The sequence below is a fragment of the Gopherus evgoodei genome, chromosome 12, assembly GCF_007399415.2.
Source record: "Gopherus evgoodei ecotype Sinaloan lineage chromosome 12, rGopEvg1_v1.p, whole genome shotgun sequence".
Classification (NCBI taxonomy): Eukaryota; Metazoa; Chordata; order Testudines; family Testudinidae; genus Gopherus; species Gopherus evgoodei.
In genome coordinates, this window is record NC_044333.1 from 23,755,267 (window position 1) to 23,774,303 (window position 19,037).

The 19,037-nt window shown below is 43.2% G+C and overlaps 1 protein-coding gene across 1 annotated transcript in view; it reads left to right on the forward strand.

The window, feature by feature from the left end:
- TDRD12 (tudor domain containing 12) overlaps positions 1–19,037 on the forward strand; it is a 156,027-nt gene that overhangs the window by 102,078 nt on the left and 34,912 nt on the right. The window contains exons 23-27 of the mRNA XM_030581899.1: positions 1,449–1,636; positions 3,718–3,928; positions 4,681–4,773; positions 6,547–6,719; positions 18,805–19,001. Of these exons, the coding sequence (XP_030437759.1) occupies positions 1,449–1,636; positions 3,718–3,928; positions 4,681–4,773; positions 6,547–6,719; positions 18,805–19,001 (862 nt within the window). The remainder of the gene's footprint in view (positions 1–1,448; positions 1,637–3,717; positions 3,929–4,680; positions 4,774–6,546; positions 6,720–18,804; positions 19,002–19,037) is intronic.

Genomic DNA, 19,037 nt, shown 5'->3' on the forward strand with positions numbered 1-19,037 from the left:
CGCCTGGCTTGTCAAGCATTCCGAGAGCGCATTCAAGGCCGCTGTGTTGTAGCCTTCAAGACAACACTATGGCCATGTTTTACATCAATAAGCAAGGGAGAGCCCAGTCGTCACCCTTCTGTCAGGAGGCCACTTGTCTGTGGGAATTCTGTATAGCCCACTCGATCCATCTAGTGGCGTTGTTTCTCCCAGGGGTCCAGAACACCTTAGCAGACCACCTCAGCAGACCATTCCAGGCTCACGTGTGGTCGGTTCACTTGAACGTCATCCACTCTGTCTTCCTGAAGTGGGGCTATCCCCTGATAGACCTATTCACCTCTCACGAGAATCGGAAATGCCAGGTGTTCTGCTCTCTCCAAGGGCGCTCTCCGGGTTCCCTGTTGGACACCTTCCTAATTCAGTGGAAGGATCACCTGTGCTATGTCTTTCCTCCATTCCCACTAGTCCACAGGGTCCTAAGCAAGCTGCAGAGGGACACTGCCCGTCTGATTCTGGTTGCCCCAGCATGGCCCAGACAGGCCTGGTGTACCACTCTCTAGAGCTGTCAGTGAACACCCCGATTCCACTCCCGCTGTGGCCAGACCTGATCACTCAGGATCACAGTCGACTCTGTCATCCCGACCTGCAATCTCTCTAGTTCACAGTGTGGCTGCTGCATGGCTAACTCAGTCTGAGCTGTGCTGTTCTCACTCAGTCCAGCAGATCCTTTTAGGTAGCAGGAAACCCTCTACCAGGTCCACATACGTAACCAAGTGGAAGTGGTTTTCCTGCTGGTGTGCCCAGAATCATACGACCCCTCCCTACAGATATCAGTACATATCATCTTGGACTACTACAGGAGGTATGTAGGGCAGCGACTTGGTCATCAGTGCATACCTTTGCCGCCCAGTATGCGATAGTGCAGCAGTCCAGGGGTGATGCCACATTTAGTTCAGTGGTCCTTCACTCCGCAACATCTCACTTCGACCTCACTGCCTAGGTAAGGCTTGGGAGTCACCTAAGTGGAATCGATATGAACAAGCACTCGAAGAAGAAAAGACGGTTACTAACCTTTGTAACTGTTGTTCTTCAAGATGTGTTGTTCATATCCATTCCAAACCCACCCTCCTTCCCCTCTGTCGGAGTAGCCAGCAAGAAGGAACTGAGGGTGCGCTGGGTTGGCTGGGGCATATATCCGGCACTGTAAAAGCGCCACTCCAGGGAATGCCTCAGCTGACCCACGAAGTGCTGCTAGGGTAAAAATCTTCCAACGATCGTGCACACAGCGCGTGCACACCTAATTAAAATAGATATGAGCAACACATCTTGAAGAGCAACAGTTACAAAGGTGAATAACTATCTTTTATACTGATCTGTGCTGGAATGAAATCAGTGGATTTAGCTGTAAAGGTCTGTGTAGTTTAGTAATTTCATCTCATGAGTTGTCTGTCCTCTATAAACACTTTCAGATAGTACCTCTCCACATTGTGGATGCAACAAACTACTTCGGTCGCATAATAGATAAACAAAAGAATCAATATGCAATTCTTGATGGCGAGATGCTTGAGTATTTTAAGGAAGCCAGGAATAAAGTGTCCGTTGAAATGGTGGAGAAACTAGCACTGTATGGATTACATGAAGAAGGTCTTTTTCACAGGTAAGAGATTCAGATCGATTTGGAAAGAATGATTTTAAAGACTAAAATTTCTGGGTATTTTAACGTAAGTACTTGTGGAGATTAATGGAAGGAGGAGGCACACATCAGAGCCCTAGGGGGGGCTCCTATTAGGGCCTTAGTATGGCTCTGAGTGTTCGCTACTTCCCACCACTGAACACAGATGAAATGAGGTTGAGTAGTGTCCGCAAAAGAGAAACTAACAACTAATTATTCCTCAAAGGCTTTTAATGACTTACGACTATAAAGGCAACACAGACAGAATAAGAACAACAGAATTAAAGACCAACACTGAGTGAGGATTAATATAAATGACAAATTATACTAGAGACAGGCACAAGTACAAATAATATTATGCATTAACTACTTATTCCTATAAGTACATATATAAAAGACAATATTGGAAACAGTTACAGGAACATGTAATGCTGCTATTTTTGATTAGCTAACAACCTTGCAGGCATTATATCTACCTCCAGTAGCATATAATTCTATATGTGATACTAATACATGGATTAACTGTATTTTACCAGTCTTAACATATATCTATCTATCTATCTAATTAATAAACTTTTACTAACTTTTATGCTAACTTTATGTTAACTTATACTGAAGGCAGGCACAGTGACTCGCAAAGTTACTATGATTTATAATCTGTTGACCTTGCCCACACCGTATCCATTTCCAGCAAGGCACAAATACATACACTGTTGCTATATAATGATTTACTATTAACTACTACTACTTTTAAACCACTTAAACAATTTATTGATAAACTTAACCTATGGTATTAATACAGACTTAAGATTAACCGGCTCGAGCATTACCAGACTGTTTTACCTAATACCTCACCCTGTTTTTATCCCAAGATACATTACCTTTCAGTTGACCATTCCCTGCACTGGCCAGGCACAGATAGTCAGTGAAGGGCAAGTCTCTTTGATTCAGGGGGTGTATGTGAGCCTGACAAAGAGTAATCTCTTTTAGGTCAACAACACACACACACACACATGTGCTTTTGCATCTTATTTATACAGTATTTGCTAGCCATGCTTTAGAACTAGTCAACCAATCAAGGTCGCCAAATTTTCCAGGGTGGCATTTGCGGTTGTTTTGAACTAATGAACTGTGCACCCATGACCAGCTCATCTTTCCTTTTTGCGGCTAGTTGTGGTCAACTTGCTAGACTTAAAAAACCTTAAATCAGCTTAAAGAAGTGTCTAGTTGCAGAGCATAGTAACCACAAGTCTGTATCAACTTTTACAGAGTTGCTTTCTTAATCTATAAAGCTTCCTAGATAGATTATGCTTATGCTTGCAGGATTCTACTATACTCGCTTCTTACAACTTCTGGAAGTTTGAGGCCTAAAAGTACTTAGCCTGACACTACTTTACAAGGCTTATGCACATTAAGCACAGTACTTTGTATTGAAATGCACCTCTACCTTGATGTAATGCTGTCCATGGGAGCCAAAAAATCTTACCGCGTTATAGGTGAAACCGCGTTGTATTGAACTTGCTTTGATCCACTGGAATGCGCAGCACAGCCCTGCCCCCCCCCCCGAGCACTGCTTTATTGCGTTATATCCAAATTTGTGTTATATCGGGTTGCATTATATCGAGGTAGAGGTGTATTTGTTTATACTTGAAAAAACTCAGTATTCAAAGGACTGTAAGAGACCATTATTAACCAGGATTCCATGTAGTATAGTTGTTCAATATAGTTAACGTGCACAGAATATCTCAGTTAGGTTGTATCTAGCATAGTTGTAGCTGTGTCAATCCCAGGGTATTAGAGAGACAGATGAAGAAGAGCTCTGTGTGGCTCAGAAGCTTGTGTCTCATCCACAGAAGTTGGTCCAATAAAATATTCACCCACCTTGTCGCTCAATTAGGTAGCTCGTATTGTCATTTACTATGATTATATTACATTTTCATTAATGTTAAGCTTAAACCCAGTAGATTAAGATTGTATTTATCATTTCATTTTTTGTAACTCCGGTACTGTATTGTATTTAATTTGGAAAATAAAAATAATTTTTTCACTCTTTTTTCTCCCTTAAGGGTTCAAGTGTTGGAGATACCCCCAAAAGAAGAAAATTGTTTCTTCTACAATGTTGCTATCAGGTATATAGATGAAGGCAGAACTGGTCAAGTTCAGGTTCATCAGCTGTTTCACTTACCTACAAGATTTCAAATTTTGCCTCCGCAGGCAGTGGAATTTATTGTTTGTAGGGTGAAACCTATCGATAATGAAATCGAATGGAACCCTAAGGTAATCTTTCTTTAATATAGTATGTTTCTCTTTATTTCAAGTTCAGAAAGTTTATTTTTGATTCACTTGGAGCCAATATTTGTGGTAGTTTATGCTTCATAGTTAATCCTTAATTTTTAGAAATTGATGTTGTAAGTAGATTACATTAATTAATTTTAAAGATCTTCCATTACTGAGAGATTTAATATTCCTGAGCCTTTAAAAAAGATAAAACAACCTGTTTCGTAACTGTTACTTTAATCATAAATGCCCTCCAAGTGGGTAAATGCTTGGTGCTGTTTCTTTGGGGAATAATCTCCTGAGAGGGCCCTTCTCCAAATCCAGTATAATCCTTTTTACCCCCTTTCTCTTGAAAACTTTCCACTAGTCTTCTACCAATGCAGGAAGGCTATTTGTGGCCTCTTCCAGCACCAGTCATCACTGTTCCTTGGGTCTGCCAGGAGCAATTGGAAATACAGTTTTAGATACTCTTGACCTATACTTGTGTTTTCCCCATGTTGCAGTGGTAAAACATAATTCACTGGACTTCTAGCCAGTCCCATTAATCATGCAATATTAATGTGATCTGTAATTTTGCAACATACATCTTTTATAGTTTGTATGAGGTTTTCTTCAAAACTGTTGATACTATTTGATAAATGCCCTAATTTCATTGTTGTTTATAATTTAGTAACCTTCTAAGCTTAAATAGATACAAAACCTGTATTTGATTTAAGATGTACTTTAAATACTATCAGAGTTGTTTTTATTAGGTTACTAGATATATTCATCACAAAATTAGAGGAAAACTTCATGAAGCAAAAATAGTGCTTGCCTTGGGAAATACAATTTGGGTTGATCCAATGGTAAGTATTAAATATAAGTAGCACTATTAGAGAATACTTACCTAAATTCCTTATAGATGCCCAATAAATGTTTTTCTCTTGGCTCTCTTTTTATTGGTATTTATGTGTATATATTTGTGAATGTGTATGTAAACATACTGAGATACACTATACCATCATGTATTTTCTGAGTTTTGGGGTAACTGCATAGTGCACTAGTGGCAAAGCTGCAAATAGATTACACAGGTCATCCCAAATATATGCCAATAAAACATTAATTCTATGGGCTGCTAAGCTCCCTGGGTTTGGGTAACAATTGATCACTGTTCTAGCTCTGGTTTATTCAGGAATATTCCTCAGTTGCAGACCCTGTGTCTGATACACATCTTGGCTATATGACCCCGCATTCCAGCTGACTTGACCCTGAACCCAGTGTCTCAGTCCTCTTGACCTTATCAGTTGCATAGATCTGTTCCTTCCAGAGCTGGGTGAGCTCTGGTGTGCCAAGTTATAAAATTCAGTTATAAAATATGTGACAGAGTAAGGAACAAACAGGCTTTGTAAAGAAACATTTTAAATAAACACAGATTTACAAAGCATACAAGAGTGATAGATCTGTTTAAAAAAACAAAACAAATGTTTGTGTTTACCTCCCTCTTCTTCCTCACTGCTCCTAATAATCTGTTGGGTCCAAGGTCTTTCCACGTTCAGGTGTTCAAGTCCCTCTTGCTGCTCACAGGGATTGGCTCCCTTTATACACAGAACCTCTACCATGCTGGGTTCACATACACAGTTCCCATTATTTCAGAGAGAGTGGTAAAGCTCATAAGAATTGTTAGAAAGTCAGTAGTCCGTGGCAAACTTGGCTTATTCTTCCTGTGTGTTCTGCATAAGGTAAGAAATACCCCCTTTTCTGGCCTTACTAAACATCTTGATGGGCTACATAATCTGGCTCTCGATACAGGACACAAAGTCCGGTAATATGCAAAGTGGAGGTTCTAATCCACAAAGCAGGTTTGCAGTCTTAAATGATACAAAACATTAAACGTATAAATGGACACAGACATTTTCCCAAAACTGTCAGACTGTGCACACAATGAAAGTATGATCCCTGTCCCAAAGAGCTTACAGGTGGGTGGGTGTGTAATACACAAAATTACATTAAAAGAACATTACGGTTTCAAAGTCAAACACTGAGAAGGTAGGAAATATCAGAATTAAGGTTGCCTATGCAGCCTTAATTCTGTTCTTTTTGAGTATGCCTTATGATATATTCTTTAATTATGTGGTCACATACTGTTTTTTTCAGAGGACCTCGGCCTTATTCAGTATATTCACTCCGGTATTTTGTTTTCTTTTCATTGTTTAATGTATATGGCCCCACGCCTTACTTATTGCATGCAATTCAAACCTTGCAAGGAAGATAGAATTATCAATTTCCTGATGGACTTTTCTGTGGTATTCATCACTATAGTATTTGAGTTCTTCATAAACATTAATCTTTACAACACCCTTCCTTCTCTGTGGTTCTGAAAGTTGCTCTAATTCATGGAAGTGTGTGGTACTGTAACATTGTTCATCATTAAATTCTCATAATAGAGAAGAAGAAAGTAGTGCAAAACATTACAAGTAGGTAATTCTTCCATTTAACGAGAGAGAAACTAGTTTGTGTGTATTCATAGGTATAGATACACATGTGCCAAATGTTTTAGTTTTTAAGTTAATAGACAAGTTAGAGGTAGAATGAGTTTCTTTATAAGAATAGTTGTATTTACATCATATATTTTCTTTAAGGTCCGGGTCACCAAGCTTTCGGAGTTGAAGACGTCTATCAATGAATACAATATCCGATCTGAAATTTTGTCTATGGGAATGGGAATTGACAATCCGGAACATATAAAACAACTTCAAAAGTTGTGTGAACATGCAAAAATGTTAGCTCTTGAGGAGAAAACCTTTCAAACTTTGTAAGTGATTACTTTTGATTTCTGTGCTTGATTTCTTTTTTTAATGAATGCTGTTTTTGGTCTGCAAAGAGTTTCTTAATTTGATAAACAGCATATTTATTCAGTATGAATATTAGCTGACAACAGTTGACCTTTTACTTGGACATGGTGTCTACTTGATTGGTACCTACAACATGCTTGCTTTCTCTGAGAGCGTTCTCTGGACTCATATCCGACATTGCCAAATCACAGAAAAAAATTAAAAATTGTTTCTGACATTCAAATGACCTGTAATAGAAATGTCAAAATTCAAATTAGTTGTTTACTGTGATGAGTAGTTCTTAATAAGTAAGTACCAAATTTCAGTATCCTCCATCAAAAGGGCAGATGAACTGTTAACATCTAAGTCATTCATCCATCTATTCATCCCCTGTTGTTCATTCCCAGCTTCTGGAAGTCAGACGTTTAGTGACATCCAGACCATGGTGTTGCATTCCCGATCATCTTGGATAATAGCTATTGCTGGACCTATCCTTCATGAACTTATCTAATTCTTTCTTGAACTCAGTTATAATTTTGACCTTTATAACATCCCCTGGCAATGAGTTCCACAGATTGATTGTGTGTTGTGTGAAGTATTTAGTTATGTTTGTTTTTAAATCTGCTGTATATTAATTACATTGGGTGACCCCTGGTTCTTGTGTTATTTGAAGGGTCAAATAACACTTCTTTGAGTAGGTGCAGCTTTGTATTCCACTTTGGTGCACTGCACGTGCACACACCTAAGCCAGAGAAATTTGCTTAACAGTACCCATAAAGGGGTGGCGCTCTTGACTTGTGGCTGTAGCCCTCCCTTGGCTACATGTGCCAGTGCTGCCCCAGACCTGACTCAGTTCCTTCTTTTTGCCCGTGGCTCAAGTCAGAGCTCTGTGTGGTCTCAGCCTCACGAACTCTCAACTAGGTTTTTATTTTTTTCTCTTGTTGGATATAGTTAGTAACACCCTTAGTATTGGTTAGTGTTAGTTGTAGTAGTTTGTTTCTCTAGGTGATGACCTCACCAGGGTTTAAATATCGTCCTTCATATAGGGAAGTGGTCCCCACACGTGGTGCTTGCTCTGTTTGGCGAGGCTCACGTCAAGGAGTGTTGTGTGATCTGCAGATGATTTAAGAAACTGTTTCAAGTGGTGCAGGACCTTTGCTTTAAGCAGCACCTGCTCGAACAGGCCATGAGACCTCCTTTGGTACTAAGGCGCTCGTTGCATCAGAGAGCGCCTTCGGGCTCCAGGAGCACTGCCACTTCATGTTCTGGAGCAGATGCCTCCCTGCAGAAACAGAGGGACCGTTGTTTGTCAACTGCACTGAGAAAAAAGTCGCATAAGACCAATTGAGATCACTCCTGGTCTTATGGTGACTTTTCTGCCTCCCTCAGGAAAAGTGTGAACCGGCACATAGTTGGTGCCAGTGCACACGGTGGCGTGGGTACCTCTAACCCTTCCCTTGTACTAAGTAGGAAGGATAGAATCACTGTAGCGTTGACTCTGGTTCCAGCCTCCAGGCATCCATTGAGTCTGGTACTGATGAGGAAGATGCCAGTACTGACTGTTTCCACATAGGCAGCTACAGACTTCCTCTGCCTTTCCATCCTGACCTCTTTGTTGGTCCAGGACATTACCAGGACTGCATTAACTATAGCCCTGTCAACTGAACTAGCTGCTGATCCCTCAGTTTTGTCAGCACCACCCTGCACCCCAATATTTTCTTTCCACCAATTGTGGAAGTAGGACCGGTACTGGGTACAGCTTTTCACTGCCCTCCATGTTGGTACCATCAGACACTCATGTACCACTGTTTGCTTTGGGACTGGAATGCTTAGTACCAAAGGTATCTCCTCCATTGGGAGTGGTGCTTCCTTCCTCATTCTGGGGGATGGATGAGTCAGACCGCCTACTTACTCTCTCTGATCTTGCTCCGCCCTTATCTCTGGGATCCTGAGGCTTCTCTGCATCTGAGTTGGAGTTGTCATCTTCATCATCTGATGTACGGGGGTACCACTGAGCCTGTCTGTTAGGCTCCCATACGCTGTTCTGCTGAGCCAGGCCTGCAAGCCTCCTCCATGCACAGGTAGAGACACACACAGCAGTGCAGAAAGACACAGACACTGAAATCAGCACTGCATGGGAAGGCTTCAGCTAGGGAATTGCCCAACACTCAAGTACATAACCCCTCTGGAATGTAAACTCAGAATTGCATCATCTTGCACTTCACAGAGAATTATACAGCCTCGGCTTATGAAATTCGCAATCTCCATCAATGTGGAGGAAGGATATGCACAGCTTTTGTCGCCTATCCCCCGAGTTATGAATTCCACAAACTGGTTTTAGAGAGGAAAAAAAAAGTTTATTCACTTAAAATCTATCTTTTGTAGTTATAAGGGTTAGCAAACAGATCAAAGCAGATTATCTATCAAATGAAATAAACACGCAAACTAAGCTTAAGATACTAAAGAAATTGGTTACAGGTAGTAATTTCTCACCCTAAATGTTGTTTTAGGCAGATTGCAGAGTTTCTTGAAGGAAAGCTGCTCTTGCTTGCAGCTTAAAACTCCAGGTATTTCTTTCACAGGGCAGACATCTTTTCCAGCTTGGGCTCAGTCCTTCCTCAGCCTTTGTCTTTGTTTCTTAGATGTTTCCAGCAGTCAACCTGGGTGGGGATTCAGTGAAGAACAAATGCTGATTGTGTCACTCCCCTGCCTTAAATGGGTTTTACATATGGTGGGAACCCTTTGTTTTGCCCCTTTCCCATGGAAGAATACTAGTATTCTATAATGGAGTCCAGTATCAGGTGATGTGATCACATGACCCTTCAGTGTCAAAGCAGCCACGAGTCAGATGTTGTTTGTAGCTAGCCAGCCAGCCAGATGGCATTATCTCTGGTGGATGTTCCCCAGATGCAAACACTTTTTTGTAGTACAGATGTGTATAGTCAATATTGCTAACTTTAGATACAAAAATGATACATGCATACAAATAGGATAAGCATATTCAGTAAATCATAATCTTTCTGATACCTCACATGACCTATCTTGCATAAAATACATGATTATGACACAATCATGTCATAATATTACTGTGAAAAATACGGAAAGCACAATCCTCCTGCTCTCCATTTCCTGACTAGCACTGAGGGCTGCTGATGGATGGTTACTGGTACCAGGATTGGCACACATCTTGTGATTGAGACGGGGTCCCTTGCTGGGCACCTTCCGGTCACTAGTGACCTCCATGGAGTCTGTGGGATGCTCTTCAGTACTGATTTCCCACCTTTCGTTGCACTCAAAGGCAAGATTGCCAGTCAGGTCTGTGGTGGTGATTGTTGATCCGTTTCAGCCCTGGCATTGGCAGTCCTCCTGCCTATGGAGCCTCCAGAGTCATCCTGCCTGTGTCCGTCAGCCGTGGACCAGGATCCGGCTTTGGCTCAGTAAAGGGCCTTGTTTTAGTCTCTGCACAGTGCTTTGGTACTGGAGGATTTTAAAGTGTAGCAAAATCTTTTTCTGCACGTAGCTGTGTCCCTTGGTACCCAAGCAGAATTCTTGCAGTAGAGCCCCCACAAATTGGTGGATGTTCGACAGCCATCTGGTCCTGGGGACAGTGCATTCCTTTTACTGGCTAAGGCTCCTCCAAGGCAACAGATCTACCCCAGAAAGAGGATACCACAGGAGAACCTAGTCGGGCCTGGAGTTTGGCCTATCCACACACACTCCATCAGTGCCTTCCAGACATCCATTTTGGCTCTTTGTTGATCTTGTTCACTCAGTCGTTGCTCCTGTCCTCATTTTCCCCCCTTTGACACATTGACCTGCTTTCACAACGCTTGGGGTTTGATCACCACTGACATCTGGATCCTAAGTACCATCAAATTGGGTTATGCCATCCAGTTCCTCTGCCCATATCCCCATATCCCTCTTCAGGGATTCTTCTCATGAGATACTGCTACTTCAAGGAGGTCCACTTGTGGCTGACTTTGGGAGAGGTGGAGGATGTTCCACCAGGACCCTAGAGTCATGGCTTAACTTCCTGGTACCCAAATCCAAGGGAAGGGTAAGACCTATCATCAACCTTCACAGCCTCACCAATTATATTGGGTACATGAGTTTCTGAATGATCACAGTATAGACTGTCTTCCCTGCATTGCCTCAGTACCACCGGTTTGTAGTTCTGGACTTTCAGGACGTATACTTCCATGTGGAGATTTTACTGAGCCACAGAAAGTTTCCTTCATTTCGTCATGGTGGAATGCCACTTTCAGTACACAGTGCTTCCATTCAGCCTTTCTTTGGCCCCTGGGTTTTTACCAAATGAGTGGTCGTTGTTACTATATATCTCAGGAAGAAAGGAATTCACATTTTCCTGTATCTGGACAACTGAGGGACAGATCCAGAGAGGAAGTTCTTGCTCACATCAGGACCACACTGCACTTCCTTAACCGTCTGGTTCTCATCCTCAACATTGTAAAGTCAGCCTTTGCTCCCACTCAAAAAATTGAGTTCATAGGGGCCCTATTAAATTGCACAATGTTGAGAGCATACCTGCTGACTGTGTTTAGACAGGTATTTTTCCCTGAGTCCCTGAAAAATGAGTGGTCCCTGAAGCCCTGCGGAGATAGTCCATGAGATGATTTTGAACCTCAGGCAAGTGAACGGCTATTGGAGTAATGTTCTCAATGCAGAACTACCGTAGTCTGATGGCCTTTAGGGAAATCAAACTGGAGGGTGCTCCTCTTTGTTGCCAGCTGCAGTGGAAAGTATTTGACAGGGAGCCACGTCTGACTTATCCTCAAGAGCAGAACTGATATTTCCTGTTTTCCATTGTACCAAACAGGTTAGTCATGGGATCGCCAGCCATGGCGCAAACTGCCACCATCTGCTATAATTTGGACTCTCATATTAAAGTCAGCAATGGACGTAATACATTCTTAAGGGTTGGGTTTGTTTGTTTGTTTGTTTTTGAAACTTATAATAGCCAGATTTTTTGGGACTCTGTTTACAAGTAGTCCGGGACAGAGCCGTTATGTCTAGTTTATAAAGTGCGCTGTATTAGGTGGGAAAGGTATGTGTGCCTGTTAATTGTGGAGTCCCAACCCATGCTTGTAACAATCAGTGAGTAATTAGTAAAATTTTCGTAACTGCTTGTTTTTCCTCTTTTCATAGTGTCCATTTTGAATCTGCTGTGGCATTAGATGGAAGGGGATTGTGCTGAGTGAATGGCTTGGGTTCCACCCTGAACAGAAGCACACAAAAAATAACTTAATAGGCCCATGAGATGGAAATTTCTCTCATACATATATTTAATTAAAAAAAACATGGCTGCAGAAATTTATCAGGCCCCAGCTCTGGCTGTCTCTTCAGTGCTTGCTCAGATGCCTGTTCTGCAGCCAGAAGGAATAGCCCTTTAAGGGATCCAAAGTCCCTCTTCCTGTGCCCAAGATACTGAAGTGGGTCCTCAGCTCTCTGGGGAAAGAAACAGGGCTCCTACTTTCTTCCCAAGATGAATTAGGGGATTCTTAAAAAGATATTTCATCCCACCAATAGTGGGACAAAACGTATCTAGGAGGCCCAAGGCTTTCAATAAGAAGGGCCACAAGAGAGCCTGCCCTCTCCACGGTTATGTGGGGACTCCTGCAAAGTAGCACAAAGAGACAAAAAACATAAAGCCCACAAAGGGAAGGAAAAATAAAAAAGATGTAAGAGAACTTTATCCTCTGTCTCAAACTTCTCATCTGCTGAGGAGGGAGAGAGCTTTCTGATTGAGACTCAAAGCAGGAAAGGTGTAAAAACACCAATGGTTACCCTCCATCTGACTTACTAATATGTGCAGGGAGATGACATCTACCATGTAGACAGATGAGTTATTAATGACAAATCAAAGGGCAAATTAATATCTGCAGTCCCAAATCCCAGACTGAGTCAATGATTCCCCAGTGCTCTTCCTTTTGTACATGTAATTAGGAATGAATGGAATACCCTGACAAGGAAAAACACATCAGCAGAGAAAAGTTTAGCTTTTTTCTTACTCTTGTATCTTATATTATCACAGAAATACCATAGATTGATGCTATGGTGGCATAATTAGCAAAGGATATAATAATCCTATCAGAAATGAATTTTTTTCCCAAAGACACAAGTGACGAGAAGGTGGAGGGTCACCCTTATGAGGGATTTTGAGGTCTCCCATTGGCTGCTCTCAGTGTCCCTGGACACTGCAATAGCTACATTATCTTAAGCCCTAGATGACAAGAACCGTACTGAGTTCAGGTCTACTCTTAAGAAATATTCCTGGTAACAGTTTTCATCACAGATGCCTCAATAGACTCAATGAGATTCTCAGACAGGGCCATGGCACACAGTTCAGCAGCCTGGCACCACATCTGTGTACTCCCTGGGACAGAATGCCCACTTCAAACAAATCCTGTGATCATCTGAGTTCATAGGCTCTCATTTGAGTGATTGTTCATGTATACATTCCACTTTAGGCTACAAGATGGCGTCTTCTGGGTCCCCTGAATATAAATAGCGCCTTTATATGAGAAAGGAGTGCCCACAAACAGGCACTTAAAATGCCTATACTGCCTGGGGGAGTTGCACATTTTCATGAAATGTGCATTTTGCAAGTCCTTTATATCCAGAACCTGAAAATACAGGGAGATATTTCTTGTGAGTAAAGCCATGAGACCAGCATTGAATCCCCCATACATTGCTTCTTGGATCTGAAGTGTGAGCACTGGCTCACTGACTCATAGGGCCTCATCTTCAGTTCTGGTACTGAGACAGACCAAACCTGAGAAGACACTATCATCTGAGAAGACAGAGTGTGAAGAGTTCCAGAGGTAGATCCTTCTATCCAGGGGGCTACTGGGAAATTCAAAATGACTCATGAATCCAGACCTACAGTCCCTCCCACTTAGGAATCATTTAACCCTTTTCAAGCATCCATGGTCCTTCATCACCATGGACCAGTTGTTGTGTCCATGAGCCATAGCAGGCTAGTCTGTCAAATTTCACATAGTGCCTACCTCCAAGCCCTTTCTTCATCCTTCTTCAGGGATCCTTCTCACAAGTATCTATTATGTCAGGAGATCCTACATCCCTGCCTGGGGATTCCTCACCTCAAGGCATGGCTTTTTCATGGTTCTAACACCCTAGAAAGCTCCTGCTCGAAGGAGGTACAGGAGGTAGTATTACACAGTAGAAAGTCCTCGACATGCCATACTTACCTGCAAAAATGGTCCAGGTTCTGGATTTGGTGTACTTCCCAACAAATCTCCCTGACATCTGCCATTCTTCTACGAATCTTAGACTATGTACGAACTCTAAAAAGATTGGGACTATCTCTATGCCCTCTAAGTCCACCTAGCGGCTATAACACCCTTCCACCAACCACTAGATGGACACTCAGTGCTATCACACCCAGCTGCTAAAAGATTCCTCGCGGTATAGTAAACATGGGACCTAAACCTAGTACTGAAAGGACTGACTAGGCCCCCCTTCAAATCCATGGCCACCTGTTTGCTTATATACCTCTCAATGAAAATGGTCTTTCTGATAGCAATCATCTTGGCTAGGAGAGTAGATTAGAGGTTCTGATGACACAACCACCATCACGGTATTCCTTTGGGACAAAGTTATGCTCAGGCCTCACCCATAATTCATCCCGAAGGCAACCTCCCCGTTTCACATAAACCAACTGATTCACCTTCCAGCCTTCTACCGGAAGCCTCACTGAAACAACAGGGAGCCTATATGACACACAGTAGATGTCAGACGATCCCTAGCCTTCTTCTTAGATAGGACAAAGGCTTTCAGGAAGTCTCTAGGCTTTTCTTTGTTGCGGAAAGATCCAAGGACTCAGCAATATCAGCCCAGAGATGCTCCAAATGGGTCTCAAATGGCATTAGACCATGTTATCAAGTTCATAATATGACTCCTTCAGATGTTCTTTGCATGCCCTCCACAAGGTTGATCTCATCTGTTGTCTTCCTTAAGAATGTTCTTATCTCAGAAATGTATAGAGCTGCTACATGGGCGTTTGTCCACACCTTTGTAGAACATTGTGATTGCTGGGGACTCCACTTCTGATGCTCTCTTTGGCTGCCCAGTATTGTTATCTGTAACTGATCTGACTCTGAAGTCCCAGCCTGCCAGTAGGGATACTGCTTGGGAGTCATCTACAGTAGAACACCCATAGGGACGCTACTCGAAGAAGAATTTACCATCTTGTGCAATCATGATGGTTCTTTCAGATGTGTATCTCTATGGATGCTCCACAACCCAGCTTCCTACCCTCTACTTCGGAGTTTTTGCCATTGACTCTGCAGAAGAGAAGGAACTGAGGAGTGTTAGCCCACATGCTCTGATTAGCCTCATAGCAAGGCACAAGGAGAAACAGCCCATGTGCGGGCATTGTTACCGAAGTTCTCCAATCAGCAGCACAGGAATGCAAGCACATCTGTAGTGGAGCACCCATAGGGGGATAGATCTCGAAGAACCATTGTTATTGCACAGAACTTCTTATGTAGTCTTCTATCCGGACAATGTGTCCTTAAGAACATATCCAAATTTCTTACCAAAGGTAGCCACAGAGTTTCTTTTGACCAACAAATCCACCTTCCAGAGTTCTTTCCTAAAACTTCATGTATTCAAGGTGGAAACCACTCTCCACAGTTGGGATGTTGGAAAGGCCTTGGGCATTCTGTTTGCAGAGAACAAACAAAACCATTCATGTCTTTACTTGGACTGCTTCCATTGCAGAGAGGCTGGAAGGCAAAACCGTATCAACCCAGAAACTATTGAACTGGATTTTTGACTGCATGAGGACTTGCTGAGGAGTGGCCAGTCTGACCAGATTCCCGATTTTATAGGGATAGTCCTGATATTTGGGGCTTTGTCTTATATAGGCACCTATTACCTCCCACCCCCTGTCCCTATTTTTCACACTTGCTGTCTGGTCACCCTAGGACCCTCGCCCTATCTGAGATCACTCCACCAGGACTCAAGCAGCCTCCGCAGTATTGTTAAGGAACACCTGTATTTCTAAAGCAGGGTGAGCAAACAATGGCCTGCAGGACACACCCAGCCTGCAGGACCCTCCTGCCCGGCCCCTGAGCTCCTGGCCTTGGAGACTAGCCCCCGACCCCTCCCCTACTGTCCCGTCCCCCCCGCCACCCTCCTCTCCCCAGCCTCAGCTCGTTCCGCTGCTGGTGCAGTGCTCTGGGCAGTGGGCTTGAGCTTCTGGGGCAGCGCAGCTGCAGAGTCTGGCCTGACCTCGTACTCTGTGCTACACAGTGGCAACGGCATTGCTGGCTCCAGCCGGGTGGTGCGGCTGTAGTGCTGCCAGTCACTGGTGCTCCAGGCAGTGTGGTAAGGGGGCAGGGAGCGGGAGGTTTGGACAGAGGGCAGGATAGTTTGAGGTGGGGTCAGGGGGTGGGGATGTGGATAGGGAGTGGGGCGGTCAGAGGGTGGGGATCGGGGGGTTGAATGGGGGCAGGGGTCCTGAGGGGGGCATTCAGGAAGGAGAAGGGGGGTTGGATGGGGCAGCGGGGGGCAGTCAGGGACAGGGGTTCTGGAGGTGGTTGGGACAGGGACAGGCGGGTGGTTGGATGGGGCAGGGAGTCCCTGGGGGGCAGTTAGTAAGGAGCGGGGGTTGAATGGGCCATTGGGGTGCAGTCAGGGGACAGGGAGAAGGGGTAGCTGGATGGGGCAGGGGTCCCGGGATAGGCTGTCAGGAATGAGAGGAGGGGTTAGATGGGCAGCGGGGGGCAGTCAGGGGCAGAGGTTCTGGGGGCAGTAAGGGGACAGGGAGCAGGGTGGGAGAGGGTGTGGATATGGGGTAGGGGCCGGGCCACAACCCCCACACCTAACCGGCCCTCCAAACCTGATATGGCCCTCAGGCCAAAAAGTTTGCCTACCCTGTTCTAAAGCAAAGCAGCCACCTGAGGATCCGTTCACATGTTCACAGAACAATGCTGTTACTGAAACCTGCAAGCTGAATGCTGTATTTGCAAGGCTGTGCTGCACTATGGTCTCCTGAAGACTTTAAGCTTCCACATCCATTGCATCCTTTCACTTGAAGGAGAATGAGACATTACATATCTACAATAACTGGAGGAGTTCAAGATGTTTTGTCCGTATATACACATTCCACAACCAGTCCTCCATTTCCTTGACTTCAGAGTCCTTTACTCAGGATTCTGCAGTTGGGGCAAAACTGAGAGGTGGTTGGCACACTCTGCCCTTCTATGCCCTTGTCATGAAGCACAAAGATTCTCGGGGTGGATGAGCAGCATACAGACACTGCTGTGCCAAAAGACTCCGAACTGAAGTGCATGGATTCCATACATGCCATTAGTGAAATGTGCATGTGGGCAACACATCTGAAACTCCAGTTTCAGTACAGATGAGAAACCAGATGTCTCTGATTGGATAAGATACGTAGTGCATCCATACCAAATCAGTCCTTCCTATTTCCACAAAGTGCCTTGAGAAGGCAGAGGAAGTCTAACTGGCAGAAATGCTCCTTCTTTCCAGAAGTACTAGTCACAGATGTTCCAAAGTTAGAGTGGCTGATACATCACAGGAAAACTGTGGAACTGCACCTCAGATACCAAATCCAGAGGTGGCAGCAAAACCCCTAAGAGCACAGCATGACAGTCTAAGTTTAGGAGCCAGAATATACCACTTCTCAAGAGAATGATCTCTCTTAACCAGGGATAAATAGATGAAAGAAGTAGACACTGGAGCTAAGGGCTCCATCCCATCCTTTCCATTTTTAATCCAATCACCCATTTTGAGAGATCCTATCAAACACAACTCTCAAAAGGTCTCACATCTTTTGGATATAAAAACAACACAATTGATTCCCTCAGACTAAAAGTTCTTAAGCGTGTACTTTATATTCTTCTTTGTCCAGAAAGGCATAGGAGGGATCAGGACTGTCCTGAGTTTCAAGTCTTCAATCCTAACTAACCCAAAAAATTTAGTGTCAACAAATTTGTTGTTCTCTGCTAGTGTCTTTTTGTCCTAATTGTTAATAATTTTAATACCAGTCCTAGTATAGGTTCTTGAGGGGCAATGCTATTAATCTCCTTTAGTATTGAAACTGGTAATTTATTTCTGCACATGGTTTTGTTTTTAGTGCAGTGTTTGTTTCATGACAGAATCCTATCTCTTACTCTGTGACTTAGATTGTACAGAAGCTAATGTTTGTCACAAAGACTATTTTGTAAACAACGTAAATTTTATCTGCCTGTTTGTTATCCACTGCTCTGATTTTTCTCAAAATCTGTAATAGGCTGGAGGGGCACAATTTTCTAGACTCTGAGCTAGTTTGTACCATATTATATTTTCATAGGCTATTTTATGTCAGTTTTTGTCAATTCATTAAAATGCAAACATTGTGTGGAAACACAGAATTCTGCCTGCCAGAAACCTGCTTGGTCACCTGACAGCTTGCTCACCCGGCTCTTCATCAGCATGTGCTTCCAGGGTCCCAGCTACTCATCCGTTTGCCTGGTGTGCTGATGGTGAGCTCAGTCTGACAGTCTTGGAAGTCCCAGGACCCTGAGCACTCTTTGCAAAGTAGTTGGCAGCCTATAATCTAGGGCTCTTGGTAGAAGTGGATAGAAAACTGATTCTGTTTCATGGAGAATCCCAGAAGTTTTGGTTTTCATTCCAAATTGGAACAAAACGAGATTTTGAAATGTCTCATACAAATCAGACATATCGTTCTCCACCTAGCTCTATTGACTTCCCTTCAGTCCTTTCATATACAGGCTAATGTTAATGATAGGTACCATGGGTATGGTAGAGTACAGAATAGTCACCGCCACCAAAATAAAAGCTCTTTAATTTTTTGTATGCTTCAGTTTCTGTGGAAAATTTTCCCTAAGTTCAGGAATCCTATGTTGATATTTACAGAATGTCAAAAGTGCATATTAACAAGCTTTTACTATGTTTTCAATATATATCAATCAGATATTACTTGGCAAGATATTCAAAGATGCTTACGGTATACTATGAACTGCCACTTAATAGTGAAGCTTTTCTTATTTTCAGAATGCTCTCTTTTACACCCAAAAGAAGTGTGTTGGAGCAGGACGCGGACAGCCCGCAGAGTGTGTTGGAGCAGGATGCGGACAGCCCTCAGTGTATGCCGGAGCAGGATGTGGCCAGTCCACATAGCTTATTAATGGGAGAAAATTTCACAGACATTTGCAATAGCTCTCCAATGACTTTGGAAAATCATCAGTGTGGTAAGTATTTCAACCATTTATTGGTAAATTGTGAAA